Source organism: Cryptomeria japonica, chromosome 11 (genome assembly GCF_030272615.1).
Source record: "Cryptomeria japonica chromosome 11, Sugi_1.0, whole genome shotgun sequence".
Lineage (NCBI taxonomy): Eukaryota > Viridiplantae > Streptophyta > Pinopsida > Cupressales > Cupressaceae > Cryptomeria > Cryptomeria japonica.
The window spans coordinates 672,844,802-672,866,743 of NC_081415.1; the positions used below are offsets into that span (position 1 = coordinate 672,844,802).

The 21,942-nt window shown below is 38.0% G+C and overlaps 1 protein-coding gene across 1 annotated transcript in view; it reads right to left on the reverse strand.

The window, feature by feature from the left end:
- Window positions 1–21,942, reverse strand: part of LOC131070695 (uncharacterized) — a 75,708-nt gene that overhangs the window by 30,946 nt on the left and 22,820 nt on the right. Inside the window, exon 3 of the mRNA XM_058006293.2 lies at window positions 3,057–3,257. Within this exon, the coding sequence (XP_057862276.2) occupies window positions 3,057–3,257 (201 nt within the window). The remainder of the gene's footprint in view (window positions 1–3,056; window positions 3,258–21,942) is intronic.

A 21,942-nucleotide genomic window follows, 5' to 3' on the forward strand; every position in this document is an offset into this window, starting at 1 on the left:
ACCCTCATTAATGAATTGAGTTTTTGTTAAAAAATATATATATACTTGACTCCTGTAACTTTTGAAGCATGGTTAAGCTGATATCAGACAGCACACGGGAAGTCTATAGATATATATATATTTATACACTTGTTGTGTGTATTTATATATATAAATATAGATGTTTATGTATAGATGATATGCAGGTCTATGAGATATGTTTATTTGCACCATTCAGTCAACTAAAATCTGAAAATTATAAGGTTTATAATCAGCATAGGGGTACAGGCATATACCACTCAATTGAAGGGTATTCATACCCGAGACTGCTTTATGAAGAATTTGACCTCTTGTTCAAGTTATTTCAAAATTTTCTAAGACTGAAAAGTCAAAACAGCACTAAGGTAAAATTATCTGATTGAGATTACCCTCTCTAGATTAAGAAATCAACTTATACCTTAGCCTAGGAAGGCAGTGGGTAGAAGAGCACCATTGTACTTCGATGCAGTCAGCATCACTATTGAAAGGTTACTCTCAAGATGCAAGGACAGCGGAGACATGTCAAGCATGGTTATATTTTCCATACTTAAGAGTTGGATGTACAACTGGCGGCTCTTATGCCCCCTACTTTCCCATGCCAGGGATTTAGTTGAACCATCACAAATCATTGCAATCTTAAATGAGAAAGAAATTAACAGTAACTTTTATGAGTACTAGAGCGGATAACAAATGAATGTTAAGCAATTATGTGACTGATAGTCGCCATGTGTGCGCAAACATGGTCAACTGTAAATTAAAACTCACTCGTTCTATACCTATGCCCTAGAGCCCTTTTATTGCAGTTATGAAGGGAGTAATTATGAATTCACTCGCAAGTGAAATCGCAGCTATTTGGAAACCTTTGGGTCAAAGGAGTTCTCATACTAGAGTGTCAATCAAGATAGTTAAGTTATCTTCAGCTCGGTAAGAATGTCTGACTAGAGTAGTACTTCAAAGCTCATTAATGCAGATGGGCATAATAATAACATTATGGGAGCACTTGGATTTTTGGTAAATATTACCTCAGTGAGAAAGGGGTTGATAGGCAAGGGAGCTTATAGCGCTTTTAAAGCTAATAGTCCTATGTATAGAAATACATAGCTTCACAGCCCTTAATGCAGTTGACATTCAAGCAAAATAAATAGTTTTTCTAAACAGTATAGTAGCAGCACAAATGCTCTCAATACACACAAAACATAGAAGCTAATGTTGATGGGGGTGATAGCAATCTGTCGTCTATCTCATCTTTCCTTCACTAAGGTAAGTAATTCAGTTTTAACCATGCTTCAATGAAATTAGAAGGAAGCAATTTTTATCTAAGTAAGATAAGGCCTTTAACCTCAGGATGAGGTAGAGAACCAGCCGATACAATCACTTATGCCAATCTGTGGTGAACTAATGACGATTGAGATTCATGTAACCTTCATGTGTAAAAAGGGCATTGTTTGTTAATCAATTGTAACTTAATGGCAGATTCCAGTTAATAAAGGCCAAGTATGGGCTACTTTCCTTGTGTAAATAGCATTGAGGCTGTGCGGAATATGAACTATTCAACTATGGTACTCAGACCGTATATTTTTTTCAGATCATTGGTTCATGAAAAGAGGGTCAATGATTTCTACATATTCATTAAAATTGGACTCGTCCTTGTTCCAGCGAAAGAACAGGTTGTTAGCTCAAGCGCACAAGTATGAATCTCTGTATTAAATTAACGTAAGGTTTGTCAAGAAAGGTTTCATTCTAAGAGTATAAGTAATCTCGAGTTTGTTGACCAACAGGGAAAGCTTGAGTCCAAACATGTATGGTAGCCAATGAGCCTCATAGAGTCAGAATGCAGTAGCATAGAGACAGATTTGAGGACTTGGTTATCTACAGGAATTTATTCCAACCTAGCAAGATGTAAACATTTGACTTCCTGTTTTAGCCTGTTTGCAATAACCTAGAAACCCTCAGTCAAGGTGAGGCTAGTGTTGTAAGTGTCAACCAGTATGTTAATCCAGTTAGGGGGAACCTATAGGGTATGACCGACTAGGAATTTGTGTAGGATTGTCTTCAGTTCAGATGGCATTGAGTTCCACTTCTCGTTACCTCCCTGCGAAGGGTCGGGCCAATCCAGTAGGATATGGCATGGGGGACTAGAAAGTCCATGGTTGGGCGGAAAAGCACCCTAATGATACTTTCCCTCCTCACTGGTATCCTGATAAAGTTATGAAGTTCAAATGATAGCATCAGATGAAGTGTACCTTCTAAACTCTCTCTTTCAATCAATGCAATGTTATTTAAGTTTTTATCTTATGTTTAAATTTCGGTTTAGTTCTGTGTAATTATTTTCAGTTATTGTTATCTCAAAAAAAAAAATCTACTCCTTTTATGTTAAGAAGAAATGATTATGTTTAACGGCTATATTGTTAACGGCTATATTCGTTTCAGTAAGTTACATTTTTGAATAAATGTTTCCTTTAATTTTTAGCATGTTACACTTTTTCTTTGAAAAGTAATGGAAGAGACCACAACACATGCACACACAACTCTGGTAATACAGGAAGCATGCCCATCAAGGTTAAAATCTGAGTCATTATCACCACAAACACCCCAAAACTAGACCACAGATCAACTGATGAAACTCAAATCATTACTTAAAAATGAAACCTAATGCTACAAAGAGATTTAACATTGAAATTTTATGAGAAGAAACACGCATCACAGTTCTAAGGAAAATGTCCAAACATTACTAATAAATGAAAACAAATGTTGGAATCAAATTGACAGCAATAGAGATTTCATTTGTATATGCATACATGTTTATATGTGTATCTAATATGCATACGTGTGTGTGTTTGTGTGTATGTATTTATACAGATTTATAATTCACACACACACACACACACACACACACACACACACACACACACACACACACACACTTAACATATATGTATATATATTTGTGCATGTTGTGAACATGTAAAAAAAACAAAAAAAACTTTTATTTAAAAAACCAATACAAACCAAGAAAATGAGGAATGTTATTTACTGACCTGTTGTTTTGAGCTTTTGTGTGGATCTAAAGCAAAATGTGCTTCATGCATTAAACGTTCAACCATGTTGATAGTATAAGGACGATCAGTCTCAGTATTGATTGTCTTCTCCATTATGATTGTTGCAATGTCACGAAACTGACTTGACAGCTGAGAATCTCTCTCCTTTCCTGCAACTTGCAATTCTCCCTTATCCAGAATCTGGTAAGCAATATTCATGATAAGAAAGTATTACTGAGGAAGTCTTCACAGAATGCATGAATTTTATGCCATTATGCGATTTGTTTGAAAGTTGATAACTGCATTAAGTTAAACTATAATAACATTTATGGGTATGCCCATGTAACACATTTGAAGCATATTATCATACATACACTCAATATATTCCCAATTATAATTTATCATATGCCTAGGGAAACATTCTTTCCAACTCAAATCTTGTTTGACCCTAGATATCAGAAATTTCTGAATAATTTCATGAAGATACCAATGCAAAGTCACTGCAATCAAACTCAGTTACTCATACTTTGACTTGTTAGTTGTTACTGAGAGAAATTGCTATGCTATTCGAAAAGTAAAGTGTGCTACACAAACAAATGTCACTGGAAAAGTAATGTAAACAAGAATTCAATAGCGTATTTGGTTGAGAAAAAAATCCAAAAACTCAGTTGAATAAAAAAAATTATTGATACGGTCATGTACCCACTATTTTACTTAAGCTTGCTTAGGTAGTTATGTTATTCTAAGTTAGCAATATTAGTTATTTTCCTATTTTTAATGGTTAGGAAATTAGAATGCACAGCAGCGAGAAGCAGAAAAAAATTGTGCATTTTTAAATATATTTGATTTTCTAATGCAGATTCCCACTGAAATGATGCCAAACTCTAGCAAGGTCAAGGAAGAAGCTCTGGCAGGTATTCAATCTTCGGGGACTGGGAAGGGCAGAGAATGCCAGTTTCCTTAAGCACAGTAAAGTTCGTTTTAATGCCCCTCATTGATGGGCTCAAAAGGGCCAGTTGCCCCAGAGATGCACTTTAAGGAAGCTGCAATAATATTGAATGGGCTGGTAGGTGTACAAGATTTTAATATGTCCCACAAGGCTGTTTCAAGGTTGGATATGCAGGATAAAATGGGGCGTTCATGAGGCGAGTATGCAGCATAAGGCAGTGGTCCAAATTGTCCCTTGTATTGAGCCTCTTCCTACCTTATCTCTGGGGAAGGAGGTTCTGAACGAGAAGGAAAAACTTGGTTAAGTAAGGTTTGATACGCAAATTTCACTCTTTTTGGCCTAGTTTAGCATTGTCGCATGATTGGATTTCCAAATCATGAAGCATGCATGTTTACAGTTTATACTACAGCACAGATTTTCCTCAAAGCTTATTGGGTCAGAAGTATATAGATCCTTCATTCTCACAAAGGTGCCCCCACACCAAGATAAGCATGTTCTGCTATTAAAACCCTAGTTTCCTGATTTTAATGACAGAATCCTTCTCCATATTGCCAATTTGGGTGCATTTACCAAACTTGTCTTTGCAATATTGCAAAGATGATTGTTTCCATGGCATAGGCAGTAAGTAAGGCAGGTTTTATCTCTTTAGATCCTGAAACCAATGGTTGTGCATACTCCACTTTTGCCAACATCCAAGTAAAGATAGATATTGCTCAAAGTTGGCAGCAGAGATATGGTTGCAGGTCAGTTAGCGGATTTGGAAACAAAATTTGAATTACGAGATTATACCATCTCACTGCAGACTAACCTTTATGGTTAGGCACCTACCATCAGCATGTGAAGAGGGCAAGAATCTGAAATACAAACCAGCAACATGGTGGAAAGGTGTTTGATATTCATATTCATCAGTCAAAAATTCATTGGCATGGTCGAATGGTATTCTTCGGGCTGTGTCTTCACCTCCACAAGGAGCTCAGGCCTCAGCAATTCCTGTGCAGACAGCAAGTAATGATCCCCTGGCCCCCTCTATCTATCCACGAGTTTTGCATATTAACTCTCCTAAGGAACACAAGGATGGGGGCAAGCAACAGCAATCTGAAAAAGGTATAGACAATTCTGGTTTGGAGACATTAGGGAAGAATGAGATTCAATCATTTTGTTAGATACAAAAAGAACCAATCTGAAGTTAAAAGTTCTACCCCATATAGAATTCAAAATGCAGCATGTTAAGATATATAATCTGGGAGGAAGAATGTGGTGTAAGAGATTACATAACAAAATCAATAATATATTCTGTCAATAAATCATTGAATACCTTTCTTTCAACTTAATTTCACTTCTGTACCGATATGTTACTCATAGTTGTGTATGTGAGCAAAGTAATGTGTAATTGATTAGTTTTTTGATGTTTTTAAAGTTGATTTAGTGAAGAGTACCTAAAAAGTTGAATAAATACTTTTAATTATTTAATTAATTCATTTACCTTTTTCTTCTTATCCACATGACAACACGTCTCCCTAAATTACCTACTCTTTAATCTAAGCCTTCATTTCAAATCAACCTCTTAATCCTATTCACCCTTATCTTTAACCTTTCCACCTCTTGATCTCCTCCCTTCATCTTTACCTACCCTTGAAACTTATTGAGTCTCTTTCATCTATGTGATCATGGCAATTCATCTTTAACCTCTTACTCTAAGCCCTTGATTCTCTTTAAGATTTCTATAAAAGAGGTTTCTTCCTTCCATTTTGATAAATGAAGCAATCATTGGAGCACCTATACTATGCTAAAATCTTTCTAGCATACATCATCACAACCACATCCATTCTCCCTTGAGCTCTTGTGCAAGTGCAACAAAAATCTGGGAGCAACATCATCAATGCAAGATCATGGAGGATAGGAGAACAATGGAGACAAGCCTATCATGAAGATGAAGGTATAATCTTGTTTGTTTATGTTTTATTTACATTGCATGGTAGTTCTCTATTGAGTTTTGTTCAATTAGTTTGCAGATCTAGGGTTCGGTTGGATCTTAATAGGGTTTACAAATTGTTTCACAATTCAGCATAAACATATCTATATCTATATATGTACATGTGTGTGTGTGTGTATAATATATGTAGTTTTTTTTTAAATGTAGAGTCTGCATCAGATTTTTGTGCCAAATCCATGTTTGGTAACTATGATTAATACATATGTGCATATGTATGTAAAACGTGTTCCAATTGTTTTTATTTATTAAGTTATTCCATGCACCAAGGCTGAATATGTCCAATCCATGTAATGGCACAGATTCAAGTATGATATGGCATAGATAAGCTTGGAACTAGTCTATCCAGAAGTTATATCCAAGCTTATTCAACATATCCAAAAGAAAAGAAAAAAAGATGTCTAACAATAAATTTTTCCAAAAATTTTAGCAAAATTCTTTATTTTTTTACCATAAGTTTATAAATGGTATGTTAATCTCTGTTTTTTCTACATTAACGCACAAATTGAAGTTGACTATTAAATCAGTTTGCCCCTTTCTTGCATAGGCCCCCTCCTCAGTGACACATGGATTGTCAAGGACAGTTTCAAATTTTTGTACCATGCTATTTGGTTGACTGCTATTGGATTCTTGTCATGGTTGAGGTGTACACCTGCTTTTTGTGATGTCCCCAATTAGGAGTTTGTGATGTCCCCAATTAGGAGTTGGGTCGCCCAGCCTCTTTATTGGCGATGTTCACTAACAACCCTTTAATCTGCTAATATTTTTAATAAATAAATAAATTATTAAATGAATAATAAATAAAAATTATTAATAAATGATAGCTATTAAATAATTTGTTAAAACGGATCAAGGCCGACCTGTCTAGCATGTGTTGAAAGATGTTTTTCACTTGGGCTGACTTATGGAGGCACAAGCATTTATACAGATTGCAAAGGAGATGAAGGCATCGCTTATTTTGCAATCCAAAAGCAATTTTGGGCAGGACGTAACCCCTGTTCAGTTCTTTGTTTTCTGCATTGCACAATCAGTCCATGATGCTATTCATTTTCCATGCAGAATCGATGCAAGATATAAAAACAAAGCTATGAGTTTGTGACAGGAACTTCAGAACTGGAACTGTTTGCTGAAGGTGAATTTACATGGGTAATCAATGCCACCATCCTGTGTCTCATGCGATAGAGTTCAAGTGGTGTTCACTTCAGGCGAATAAGGACACGAAAGGTCTCTATCGTAGCCATCATCCGTATTTGTTTGGTATGCTTGCGCCTCTAAACAAAAGCATTGATTTGCTATTGACTTGCCCCTGCATGCTGATCCATAATATCGTTTGTGGAAAGAATTAAGGAATCAGATGAGTATGAACTAAGGCTATTCTTCATGTATGTATGTTGACTGATTTATGAGTCTGACTATTCCTGTGCGTCTTAGTGTTATGCAAAACCAGAAGGGCCTATTTATTGGCTCATGTATGAAACTGACTAATGTATAAAGAAAGACCAATGCTTTCTGGGCTATTATTTTATATTTGCAAGTTTATTCTGAATTAGTTATCTTTATTTCAGAAACCATTGCTGTAAGTCCATTTTCTGTTAAGAACTGTAAAATTGCACAAGCTGGTATATTTAGTGCTTTCAAAGCCTGGCATTCTACCAGCCTGTGTAATAACGAGTGGCAGAGATCAGAGATACCAGCAGCAAGAAAAGGAGGAGGCCATGGTTGACAGGGAAGAGGCAAATCCTCAAGAATTCATTAGGGAGACCAAAGAGTTCCAAACCAGCATGAAGGATACTATGATGGAGATGGTTCAACTTTTAAGAGGAATAAACCAGCAACTAAGTACTGGAAAACCTATATAAAATGGAGTTGAAGGGAGCAGTTCTGGTGATGAAAAAACTTCAGCTGGTGGTGAGAAAGCCTTGGCAAATACAAAAAACTTTTAGGGCCAAATTTCTGAAAAAAGTGGGGGCGCCAAGCAATGAGGAAGAGCAACCTGACCAGGAAGGTGAGATGACAAGGCTTCATGATGAATACAATGCCTGAAGTGTTGCCATATGCAGGGACATGACCTTCACAAAATTTTATGACATGAAGACAAGGAATGGGCATAGGAAGAGAAGGTATGAAGAAAGGAAAGACATTCAGCACAGCTTAGAAAATATCTCTACTCCTACTTTTGATGGAGCTGGTAGTTACTCAGCAATGGCTTGGTTGCAGAAACAAGACTCGTATTTTTCCTTGAATCCAATGTTTGAAGAAGAGACCATCAAATTCGCCACCTTGCATCTTGAAGGAGTGGCTCACAAATGGTGGTATCATGTCATGGTAACCCAAGGGCATGATTCAATCACCGCCTTGGAAGAAATTTGCCAAAGATTAATATAAAGGTTTGATAGGAGGGATCCAGAAACTCATTTTAGGGAATTAGCACAGCTGAAGCAAGAGGGTAGAGAGGAAGACTATGTAGCAAAATTTCAGAGGCTTGTGGTGATGATTTCCCATGTCTCGGAGAGATGGCTTATAGTATTCTTTGTGGAAGGCCTAGCTGAACCCCTTAAAGGTTTTGTAAGAGCATTTGATCCGAGCTCATTGCAAGAAGCCATCAAAAGAGCTCTAAATTTCGAAGATTCGGTGACTAAGGCTAGATTTAATTCCAAGCATCTCCTATTCTATCAAAGAAATCTTTTCAAAAGAGCACGCTACCTCCCAAAGAAGTACTTTCTAAGCCAAACCAAGTAGAGGTGTCTAACAAAGAACTGCAAAGGAAAAAGCTATGCTTCACGTGCAGAGAACCGTGGCAACCAGGGCATAGGTGTTTGGGAAACAACAAATACACTACTTGATGAATACTAAGAGTGGGGGGGGGGGGGGGGTGTGAATTAGTATACCAAAAAATACTGAACTCAAACACTTAAACAGTCAACCGGTATAACAGATTTACTAACAAACCGATTAAAACAGATGCAAACCAAACAGCAAATAAGGCATTCACCCACAAGAGCACAATCACCATAACACGAGGTTTTGACGTGGAAACCCAAATGGGAAAAACCACGGTGAGCAAAAACTCACAAGTAACTATCTGCAGAATAGAAACCAGACCAGTTAAGGTCAGACCGGTTAAAGTCATACAATGTTCTTCACCAGAACAGATCCTGTTAGGAATCTCAATCTCTGTTAGGAGATAAGTCTGATTAAAGACTACCATGTGAGAGGATTTCAAATCCACAGTTGTGAACCACCTTGTTAGAGGATTTACAAAGGCTTTTCTGGGCCTACCCGGTTAAGGGTTTCAAACTTGTCGAAGATGTGAGTAATCAACAAGTGAGTGATCTAGCAAATAGCATAGTCTACTTGGTTAGATCCATGATAGCTCATTGTTAATGCATTTCAGCATTACTTCAGTCTTCAATATATCCACACTCTGTTTCTTCACACAAACCTGATCTTCTCTTCTACGATCACACATACAAAAACCTCATCAACCACCTAAAACCCTAACAACATTTAAAACCCTAGACATGATGTCCTTAAAAAGGAATATGATTTCATGTCGGTCCAATAGGATTACATTGCAAGTTCCTAAGTTCAATGCATCTAGACACATTTGGTAACACGGCACGGAATCACCGCCAAAGTGTTGGTGGATGATAACTCATCACAAAAATACCGGTTGGTAACTCATCACACAGTAATACCGGTTCATACATTTAACCGATTACCGCTTTGTCAAAAATGAAGACTGGGAAAAATGATAATTGCCGCTTTAGTTCCTTCGTTCCACTTGAGATCCTCGAACCGCTTGAGGTCTTCATACCGCTTGAGATCGGTAAGCACTTTTCTACAAAACACCGATAGTCTAAAGACTATAATACATAATACCGGTTGGAACAAATACCGGTTGAGCATAACTCATACATACAAAAAGTGATCTCAAAGCAAGTGTGTGTCCATCAATGACAATCACAACATCATCATCAAAAATGCCAACAATCTCCCCCTTTGGCATTAATGGCAACACTTAGGAAAATTTTGACATCTAAGTGTTTTACAACAAAAATATGCCATAATCAAAATTACTCCCCCTAAGCACTATCCCTTTTGCAGAAAGTACAATGTATACTACTCCCTTAAAGAGATAAACAAGAAAGTATACATAACATTCATCAAAATTTTAAATACTACTCCCCCTTTGCCAACAATGACAAAGCATTGCAGAATAACCCCTGTTTCTCATTATCAGTAAAATAATAAATGTTTATGACAATAATGAGTGAAACTTATCAAAAACCGATTTAAAATCCTGCATAAAGGTCTTCATGGATAACGACCATGACTCAAGTAATGAGGTAGCAACCTGTTGTGACGTTTTCACACATCGCCCCATTGCAAATGGGGACCCATGTTTTTTGCTCGTTTTGTTCGTTTTCGCTTTGCTTTTTTTTAGGGTTTTGTTAGTTTGTTAGTTGTCTGGATTTAGGGTCAAGCCTTAGGGTTTTAATTACCGTCTTTTCGGACCAGAATCCAGTCGCTTTTGAGAGCTTTTGAGTTTCCTTTTCTAGAATGCAAATTTTGAATGAAATGAATTCGCCAGAATGGTCTAATTTTCAATTGGAATGTTGACGCAGAGTCTAAATTCGTCTAAGTGTTGATGATGAAACATGAATTTTGTCCAATTGAGTAATTTTGACCAAATTTTGACTTTTTTGATTTTTGATCCTAGGCATTTCAAATGATTTGTTTTCGCCTTGTGAAGTGATAAAATGTGTAAAATCATGATATTTTGGCCTGTAGGAGCAAAATCGCTCCTGTCCCTCAGTGAAGGACGGGAGCTCGTTTTCAAATATCTCATCATTCTTGCAGAGTCCAGACAAATTTTACGTTTGAAGTGATGGAGAACGGCGAGATCTTTCCATTGAATATAAATTGAAGATTTTCATGAGCACAGAAATGCCTCCAGGGGGAAGATCGCTCCTGTCCCTCAGTGAAGGACCGGAGCTACAAATTCAATTTCGCCTTGTCCTTGCAAGATTTTGAAAGTTTAATGATTTGAGGACGTCCGAAGGAAGATACTTTGCCAAATGAATATAATTTGATATGCAAAAACGAAGGAGAATGACCTATATTGACCATATCGCTCCTGTCCCTCTCCAAGGGACCAGGGCGAGGTACCTTGTAGCTCTCGTCCCTCTCCCAGGGACCAGAGCGATTTCCTTCATTATGCAAAATCCAGACAAAGGTCAAGGCAAGTTTACGTTCAAAAACAAGGAAAAACATGAGATAAATGCGTTGAATATAAATTGAAGATTTTTGGGACGTCCATAACAGTGCTAATTGCCTAAATCGCTCCTGTCCCTCAGTGAAGGACCGGAGCTACAAATCCAATTTTGCTTTGTCCTTGCAAGATTTTAACGTCTTGACGATGTGAGAAGGTCCAAAGAGGTACATTTTATCAAATGAATATAACTTGAAGTGCTGTCGGGGAGATCAACAGGGTAGCAAGTCCGGCTTGAGTGAGGTCCTGATCCTGAAATTTGGCTAAGTCTGGAATGCCCTGATCCTGAATTTGACTAAGTCTGGAAACTGAAAAAACCTCCAAAAACTAGATTTTGCAATATAACTCCTGGAGGTCTGAAACCACTCTCAAACATCCTGAAAGTATATATGGAATATAACTTAAAGTATAAGAAAGAAGAAACATAGAAGGAAATGTCACTTATACTTAAATGTTATATTCCATTAAAATTGTCCTGATCGAGAGTGCGACAAGTCAAATTTCGCTCGTGTCCCTCACCAAGGGACCAGAGCGAAAATGCTTAGTTGAGCCATTCCTGACCTTGTTTGGACGAATCGAGACATCAAAGGCATGGTGAAGGACGAAATGAGCATGATAGAGCATCCAGACTTGATCAAAAACAATGAGATGATGAAGTTTTGCCTAGAGGGTCAAATTCGCTCCTGTCCCTCACTGAAGGACCAGAGCGAAATTCTTCATAAGGTACGATCTAGGCAAAGATCAAGCAAATTTTATGTTCGAAGGCAAGAAAGGAGGTCAATCGAACCCGTTGAAGACAAATTGAAGATTATCAAACGTCAACAAAGGACCAAAATGCTTAAGTTCGCTCCTGTCCCTCAGGAAGGGACCAGAGCGATTTTTGTTGTGGATGACTTTCTTGCACAGTTTGAACCGATCTCAAGGCATGGATGAATAGAAGAGCACATTACGAACCCGTTGAATATAAGTTTTGAAGGTGACAAAGTGAAATAAGGCCCATAGAGCTAAAATCGCTCCTGTCCCTCTCCAAGGGACCAGAGCGAAATTCTTATGAAGGCTTAAAATTTGAAAGTTTATCAAGCATCAAGTGATCACGAAGGATCAAGGAACTTTATTTTGCACGATGATGGTGATTGCAAGTTGGAGAACGCAAGCATGAACCCAAAGACTTGAAGTTCGCTCCTGTCCCTCAGGAAGGGACCAGAGCGATATTGATTATAGTTGCTAATTCCTTCAAAAATCACGTTAAGTCAAGGTTTTGCAAAGGGGTAAAAGGTACAAGGTGTCTTTTGAAGATGATATGCAAGAGTTTTGAACGTAAAAGTGTTATCAATTAAGTTAAAGGACTCATATCGCTCCTGTCCTTTGGACAAGGACCAAGGCGATTTTTACTAAAACACTCATGTTCCGACAAAATCAAGACAATGCAAGGATAGCTAAGGTCAAGGACGTCCTTTAAGAGGCAATGAACGAGGAACCAAGGATGAAAGATGACACGTTTTGGCTAGAGCTTCAGGATCGCTCCTGTCCCTCTTCAAGGGACCAGGGCGATATCACATCTAAGGGACATTTATTTGCAAGACAAGTCACTCAAGTTTGAAAATCCTAGCGAAAATGCCAATTCCAACGTGAGGTTAAAGGCTTTGAACGTCAAAAGTGCAAAAAATCAAGACCAAGTGATGGATCGCTCCTGTCCCTTAGTCAGGGACCAGGGCGATGAGGTACATATTTTCCATGTTTTTTAAAAATTTTGGCGCTCAAACGCATTTTTGAATTTATTTAAATGCTAGGAAAATCGATATTTAATTAATGGCATTTAAATTTAGCGCTTGGTATTAATTGATTATTTTTGCCTTGTAAGAAAATCGAATTTATTAATTAAAAATGAAGGCATTTAATAATTGATTATTAATTCATTAAAAAATTAAATGGAGCGCTTGGTATTTATTTGTTTTATGGAGGTCGGCCCTTGTTATTCATTTAAAAATCATTTAAATTGCTTTATTTTTACAAAGTCGGCCTAAATGGTGGTGAGAGGTGTGAGCGCTATAAAGGGAGGGGTAGTTTATTTCATTTTCACATCATCATTTATCATCTCTCATATGCGACTTGGAGAAGGCAAAGGAGGAACGAATTTCATTTCAAGCTAGAAGGCACTAGTAACTATCCAAAGGAGAGGCGAACTTGAAGTTTCTATTTGAGCGAAGTTGCCTAGGACGTCAAAGACATATCAAAGATGGCGAAATTGCTAACTTGAAGAAAAGATCACGTCCAAGGCTTGAAGGGTGGCGAAGTTGATAAGAGGAACGTTCTTTTGAAGATCACATCAAGACTATCGAATTTCAAATTTTGCCTAGGCGAATTCCTTTATTTTGCATTTTAGAGTTAAGCTCTCAAGTAAGGTATGGCAAGATCTCTTGTTTTAATTTCAAATTTTGATCGTCATTGCCTTAATTTTGAATTTTGAAATTTTGTTTTGCCTTAGCTCAGTTGTTTTTAGGAAATGATTAATAAAGGACTTATCATTAAGTTTCCTAAAATTTGCTCTCTAATTTATGTTATGTATTGCAAAATCATGTTACTAATTTTGAAATGTTGTGTAGGCGTCAAATGGAGGTCTCTTCAAGGAAAATCAAGCCGGATCAAGGACGGTCTTCGCCAGGACGATCAAGCCAAGACATGGGCGACCTCTTCCAATCCAGCGTTCCAAGGCGAGGTACATCATCCTGCACATCAAGGACAAAAGGAGTTAGAACAAGAGTTAATCAAAGATAGCCTCTCAACGACATCAAATTAAATATCTAGCAAGCTTCAAGTGTCAGATGAGGTGGCGTCCTAGTCATCATTTCTCCAATCAGAGAAGTCCATCTCAGCATGTCCAGATTCAATGTACTTAACTCATGGAAGGTGGCACAAACTCCGATGTACCTACCCCGGCTATCCATTGGTCGATTTTTCTAGAAGGGACATGTGTCCAAGCAATACAATTTTATCATTGGTCAAGCATTAAATGTTATGTAATGGTTGTAACAAACCCTAATTAGGGTTTTCATTGTAAAATCTTGGCCATTGATCTTGAATTGATCTAAGCCATCAAATTGTATTGTGGGCACTATATAAGCCCAAACATTTCATTTGTAAAAGGAGAATTAGAGTGAAAGAGATTTTTAGATAGAATTAGAGAGATTTGTAAATAGTTGAAAGTAGTTAGAGAGTAGAATAGGAGGACAAGGCAAGAAATTGTTGCCATTGATTGTAAACAAACTCCATTTTCATTGAAGTAATGGTGAAATATGTCGTTTTTCTTGCAATTTGCATGGTTTCTTGTTGAGTCTTCAATCTTAGATGGTAGATAATTAGATGAATGGAGGAAATGTGATTGATTGATGGTGGAATTCGTACATCCATACTACTAGCAGTTTGTTGATTGCAGACTTGCCTTGCGTAGTCAACTGGAATCATTCAGCCTAAGCTCAATTTCAATTTGTTGCCTCTTCATTGATATGCATCAACTTGGATGGTATCTATGCCTGCGGTGATAACTTGAACATCATAAAGCTCCCCTTAGAAGATTGCACTAGTCTTGTGTAGATGTTCCATTGATGTCAAAACAAGACCTAGTTAGAGTTTCATCAAAAGGTCAAGTCATTGCTCCTACATTCTTAGTATTAGGATTAGATCCTCTCTTCGCCCTTATCCTTTTTCTATTTTTTTTAATCTAAGTTAGTAAGAGCCTGTGTCCAGCAAAGCAGATCGGAAGTTCAATGTAAGTCCCCTTGTGATTCCAGCAAATCACATCATACCACTGGAGCTTGTCCACACGTGGAGACCCCACTAAAAGAACCTTGGAGTCTACCTAACTGATCCTTTACGCGAATCTTCAGCAGTTAGAGACTATTTTCTCAAGAGAGGATAAGATGCCTTTAGGTATTTTATTCTGTGTATGATTGTGTACAAAATACACGTCAACAGAATTGGCGCTAGAAGGAGGGCTGAGCATTTGAAAGTCCGATCTTGTCAAGAACTTTTTACCCTCCTCCACGCTCGACAGATTGAATTAGGAGTGCTTGACAGTGAACACGAACTCTTGAATCCAAGGAAGATCAGTGGAAAGCTTTTTCTCAAACACTCGAAGGAAGGTGACTGCTGGATCGTTAGTTGGACTTACGCAAGAAGGAATCAAGCTGGAACCAGTTGAACGTTCAAGTTGAATCCGAGATATTCAAGATCTCTCTTATTCCAGAAAATCCAAAAAAAAAGCGAAAAATAGAAAATCCAAAAAAAGTGAAAAATAGAAAATCCAAAAAAATCAAAAAATCAAAAAATCAAAAAGAAGGATTTCTCAATGGAGCGACAACAGTTTCACGAGGAGCAACAAGTTGATTTTCCTGAACTTTGGTGGAGGTTAGATACACAACTTTATCCACGTAGATTGTCCGAGTTTGCAAGACCAGGGCAGTGTCGAGTTCACGAGACAGAGGAACATGATGAAATGCATTGCTTGAAGTACTTATCAAGGATGGAATCGGCAGCACAGGGAAAAATCTTCTTTTGGGATGTCCCAAGGCCAGAAACGGAAGAAGGCAACTTCAGTGTCCCAGAGACTAAAGATCCTCTTCTAAGCTTCATGTGGATGATCGAGAGTCAACTCGTTTTGGATGGTGAAATGCGTCTGGAAAACATATTGCTACCATTGTGGTGTAGAATTCACAACTCACCTCACTCGGAATTTACTTGCTTAGTATGTGAAATGGCTATCAATCAAGTCATAAACCAGTTTGGAATGCCAACTTTGTCCGAGGAAGAATGTATCATGAATGGATCTTGGGGTGCACATCTCGCAGCCGAATTTAGGAGAACCTATGAACAGGACATTGCTCCAACATCTGAATGTGAGAAGGATCAAGTGTACGTTGACAATACCAATGCACCTGATGATCAATGTATTACAATGGATAGCCTGCCATGCCTTGCACCTGAAAAGGAATACTATGAAACAAAAGTTGAAGAATCAGTTGAGAATATTCAAGCAATAATAAAGGAAGATCCAGGAGTTGAACAAGCAACTAAAGGAAAGGACGACTCATTCCTTGAAGAATTCTCACTTATGCTACAAAAGGAGATCCTTGAAATTGAATTGCAAGAGTTTTCGAATGGCCTCATTGAAGAAGACAATCAAGTTGAGATATTGAGTGAAGAGCTACAAATTATCATAAGTGAGCCCAGGTATGAAGAACAATTCAAAGGGGCGCTTGAAGATTTTATCACCATTATGCTATTTGAGGAAGCATTGAAAGATTTTGCAGAGGAAACACAAATGGAATCACTGCCAAAATTTTTTCTAGATAAGCAAGTTACTGGGAGTGATATGATCCATCATCAACTTCGACCTCCCGAGACTATACTTGAAGAAGAAAGGTCACCTGAGATTATCTTTGATCCACTAGAGGAGATGTTTGAAGCTCAATCTATCAAGGAGACTCTCATTTTTGAAGATATGCTAACAATATTTCATGAAGATGCCTGGTTTATGCAAGATATCTCAGTGAAAACAGAGAATCTTGAGCTATTCGAAGGGGCGCTGAGCTTGTTTCAAGAGGAATTTCCTAATCAAGATCAATATGTTGTGGATACTCGTGGAATGATTCGTCATCAATGGCGACCTCCTGAAGCAGTTGGTGACCTCGCTTCCGACAATACAATGTCGTCTGAGCCTGAAATACGCCAGGTTGTCTCTTTCCTTAGTCCTAGCCTTGAAAGTTATTATGATTTTGATTATGGGGATTTTGGGAAAACAACTTGCATCTGGATTGATCATGGTCCTAACGAATTACCTCAGTTGATCATTTTGAGTGAAAACTTGCTTGAGTATGAGATGTGCATGGTGAGAGTTTGCCTTTTTGTATTTAAGGATGAATTTGCCCGATTGAGAACCATCACGTTTGCCATGCTCCTGTTGCACAACCTGAGAAATCATGTAAAGTCATGTACATATTTTGCTTCTTTGAGTCGTGTCGAGTCTAGGACTCTTGTATATAGGTTTAGAGTAGGTTTTCTTTTTGTGTTTTTAGATTAGAGGTCTTTTGAGCCTTGTTCTTAATTTGCCTTGAGTCATTTGACTCATGATCTAGTGTGGCTCAGGTAGTTTAGTTGTTTTCTTTTGGTGTGCGTTTTAGTTTAGTTTGCTTTGGGTCGGTTTGTCGGTCGGTTTGCTTTAGTTTAGGTGTCTTGAGTGGGAGCCTCCATCTTGTGAGAAGGGCGTTTGTGTTGTTGCCCGCACGCTGGCAATATCCTGGATCTTATGTTAGACTCATTTCTTAGATATCTATTCATGAAGTGCTCGGAATCCGAGGTTGTTCCTCTTCAGCTTTATCATCTGATCAGGACCTGTATTTGACTTGGAAGGGAATCATTTTCTGTGTCTTGATGCCGACATCTGTTGATTACTATATCTTCACACATTAATAGACTCCGAGTCATTATGGTTTTTAGGCAAAGCTGTGATTGGTGAAAAATCTAAAATCTGGCTTCAGCGCCACCGCAATCCTCAAACCCCAGTAAGCTTCACTGCTTACAAGCCAAAGGAATTGACGAAGAGAAAAAGCAATATCAAAAGGAAAAAATGAGAAAAAAGAGAAAAAAAAAAGAGAAAATGAAAGAAAAAAATGAAGAGAAAAGTGAAATGAAACGAAATATCAAAATTGGCTAAAGGGAATATGCGAGTAACTCCATCGGGGCTATAGACGCCTGGCTGGCAATGGAGCAATGTTCGTGAGCTTGCGGCGATAACCTCGTCGGGACTATGGACGTCTGACTGGCAGCGAGGCTCTATCCAGGATGCTTTTGAAGTTCAGATATACTACGTAGCCTATCACAGGGGAACCTGAAAGTCATAGTTGTCTTGTCGAGAGGAATGAATACACTTGCACACACCTGGGTAATCAAAGACTAAGTGTCTAGATATGGTTAAGGATTCTCCTTCTACTTTGAGTACATTTTCTAATCTCTTGATGAGCTAGGTTGAATTTTCCAGAGGTTCTAGGTGTCGATTGAGTCTTTATCTCTGAAATGTTTTTCAACATTTATTCAAGGTGGCGCTAGATGTTGTGACGTTTTCACACATCGCCCCATTGCAAATGGGGACCCATGTTTTTTGCTCGTTTTGTTCGTTTTCGCTTTGCTTTTTTTTAGGGTTTTGTTAGTTTGTTAGTTGTCTGGATTTAGGGTCAAGCCTTAGGGTTTTAATTACCGTCTTTTCGGACCAGAATCCAGTCGCTTTTGAGAGCTTTTGAGTTTCCTTTTCTAGAATGCAAATTTTGAATGAAATGAATTCGCCAGAATGGTCTAATTTTCAATTGGAATGTTGACGCAGAGTCTAAATTCGTCTAAGTGTTGATGATGAAACATGAATTTTGTCCAATTGAGTAATTTTGACCAAATTTTGACTTTTTTGATTTTTGATCCTAGGCATTTCAAATGATTTGTTTTCGCCTTGTGAAGTGATAAAATGTGTAAAATCATGATATTTTGGCCTGTAGGAGCAAAATCGCTCCTGTCCCTCAGTGAAGGACGGGAGCTCGTTTTCAAATATCTCATCATTCTTGCAGAGTCCAGACAAATTTTACGTTTGAAGTGATGGAGAACGGCGAGATCTTTCCATTGAATATAAATTGAAGATTTTCATGAGCACAGAAATGCCTCCAGGGGGAAGATCGCTCCTGTCCCTCAGTGAAGGACCGGAGCTACAAATTCAATTTCGCCTTGTCCTTGCAAGATTTTGAAAGTTTAATGATTTGAGGACGTCCGAAGGAAGATACTTTGCCAAATGAATATAATTTGATATGCAAAAACGAAGGAGAATGACCTATATTGACCATATCGCTCCTGTCCCTCTCCAAGGGACCAGGGCGAGGTACCTTGTAGCTCTCGTCCCTCTCCCAGGGACCAGAGCGATTTCCTTCATTATGCAAAATCCAGACAAAGGTCAAGGCAAGTTTACGTTCAAAAACAAGGAAAAACATGAGATAAATGCGTTGAATATAAATTGAAGATTTTTGGGACGTCCATAACAGTGCTAATTGCCTAAATCGCTCCTGTCCCTCAGTGAAGGACCGGAGCTACAAATCCAATTTTGCTTTGTCCTTGCAAGATTTTAACGTCTTGACGATGTGAGAAGGTCCAAAGAGGTACATTTTATCAAATGAATATAACTTGAAGTGCTGTCGGGGAGATCAACAGGGTAGCAAGTCCGGCTTGAGTGAGGTCCTGATCCTGAAATTTGGCTAAGTCTGGAATGCCCTGATCCTGAATTTGACTAAGTCTGGAAACTGAAAAAACCTCCAAAAACTAGATTTTGCAATATAACTCCTGGAGGTCTGAAACCACTCTCAAACATCCTGAAAGTATATATGGAATATAACTTAAAGTATAAGAAAGAAGAAACATAGAAGGAAATGTCACTTATACTTAAATGTTATATTCCATTAAAATTGTCCTGATCGAGAGTGCGACAAGTCAAATTTCGCTCGTGTCCCTCACCAAGGGACCAGAGCGAAAATGCTTAGTTGAGCCATTCCTGACCTTGTTTGGACGAATCGAGACATCAAAGGCATGGTGAAGGACGAAATGAGCATGATAGAGCATCCAGACTTGATCAAAAACAATGAGATGATGAAGTTTTGCCTAGAGGGTCAAATTCGCTCCTGTCCCTCACTGAAGGACCAGAGCGAAATTCTTCATAAGGTACGATCTAGGCAAAGATCAAGCAAATTTTATGTTCGAAGGCAAGAAAGGAGGTCAATCGAACCCGTTGAAGACAAATTGAAGATTATCAAACGTCAACAAAGGACCAAAATGCTTAAGTTCGCTCCTGTCCCTCAGGAAGGGACCAGAGCGATTTTTGTTGTGGATGACTTTCTTGCACAGTTTGAACCGATCTCAAGGCATGGATGAATAGAAGAGCACATTACGAACCCGTTGAATATAAGTTTTGAAGGTGACAAAGTGAAATAAGGCCCATAGAGCTAAAATCGCTCCTGTCCCTCTCCAAGGGACCAGAGCGAAATTCTTATGAAGGCTTAAAATTTGAAAGTTTATCAAGCATCAAGTGATCACGAAGGATCAAGGAACTTTATTTTGCACGATGATGGTGATTGCAAGTTGGAGAACGCAAGCATGAACCCAAAGACTTGAAGTTCGCTCCTGTCCCTCAGGAAGGGACCAGAGCGATATTGATTATAGTTGCTAATTCCTTCAAAAATCACGTTAAGTCAAGGTTTTGCAAAGGGGTAAAAGGTACAAGGTGTCTTTTGAAGATGATATGCAAGAGTTTTGAACGTAAAAGTGTTATCAATTAAGTTAAAGGACTCATATCGCTCCTGTCCTTTGGACAAGGACCAAGGCGATTTTTACTAAAACACTCATGTTCCGACAAAATCAAGACAATGCAAGGATAGCTAAGGTCAAGGACGTCCTTTAAGAGGCAATGAACGAGGAACCAAGGATGAAAGATGACACGTTTTGGCTAGAGCTTCAGGATCGCTCCTGTCCCTCTTCAAGGGACCAGGGCGATATCACATCTAAGGGACATTTATTTGCAAGACAAGTCACTCAAGTTTGAAAATCCTAGCGAAAATGCCAATTCCAACGTGAGGTTAAAGGCTTTGAACGTCAAAAGTGCAAAAAATCAAGACCAAGTGATGGATCGCTCCTGTCCCTTAGTCAGGGACCAGGGCGATGAGGTACATATTTTCCATGTTTTTTAAAAATTTTGGCGCTCAAACGCATTTTTGAATTTATTTAAATGCTAGGAAAATCGATATTTAATTAATGGCATTTAAATTTAGCGCTTGGTATTAATTGATTATTTTTGCCTTGTAAGAAAATCGAATTTATTAATTAAAAATGAAGGCATTTAATAATTGATTATTAATTCATTAAAAAATTAAATGGAGCGCTTGGTATTTATTTGTTTTATGGAGGTCGGCCCTTGTTATTCATTTAAAAATCATTTAAATTGCTTTATTTTTACAAAGTCGGCCTAAATGGTGGTGAGAGGTGTGAGCGCTATAAAGGGAGGGGTAGTTTATTTCATTTTCACATCATCATTTATCATCTCTCATATGCGACTTGGAGAAGGCAAAGGAGGAACGAATTTCATTTCAAGCTAGAAGGCACTAGTAACTATCCAAAGGAGAGGCGAACTTGAAGTTTCTATTTGAGCGAAGTTGCCTAGGACGTCAAAGACATATCAAAGATGGCGAAATTGCTAACTTGAAGAAAAGATCACGTCCAAGGCTTGAAGGGTGGCGAAGTTGATAAGAGGAACGTTCTTTTGAAGATCACATCAAGACTATCGAATTTCAAATTTTGCCTAGGCGAATTCCTTTATTTTGCATTTTAGAGTTAAGCTCTCAAGTAAGGTATGGCAAGATCTCTTGTTTTAATTTCAAATTTTGATCGTCATTGCCTTAATTTTGAATTTTGAAATTTTGTTTTGCCTTAGCTCAGTTGTTTTTAGGAAATGATTAATAAAGGACTTATCATTAAGTTTCCTAAAATTTGCTCTCTAATTTATGTTATGTATTGCAAAATCATGTTACTAATTTTGAAATGTTGTGTAGGCGTCAAATGGAGGTCTCTTCAAGGAAAATCAAGCCGGATCAAGGACGGT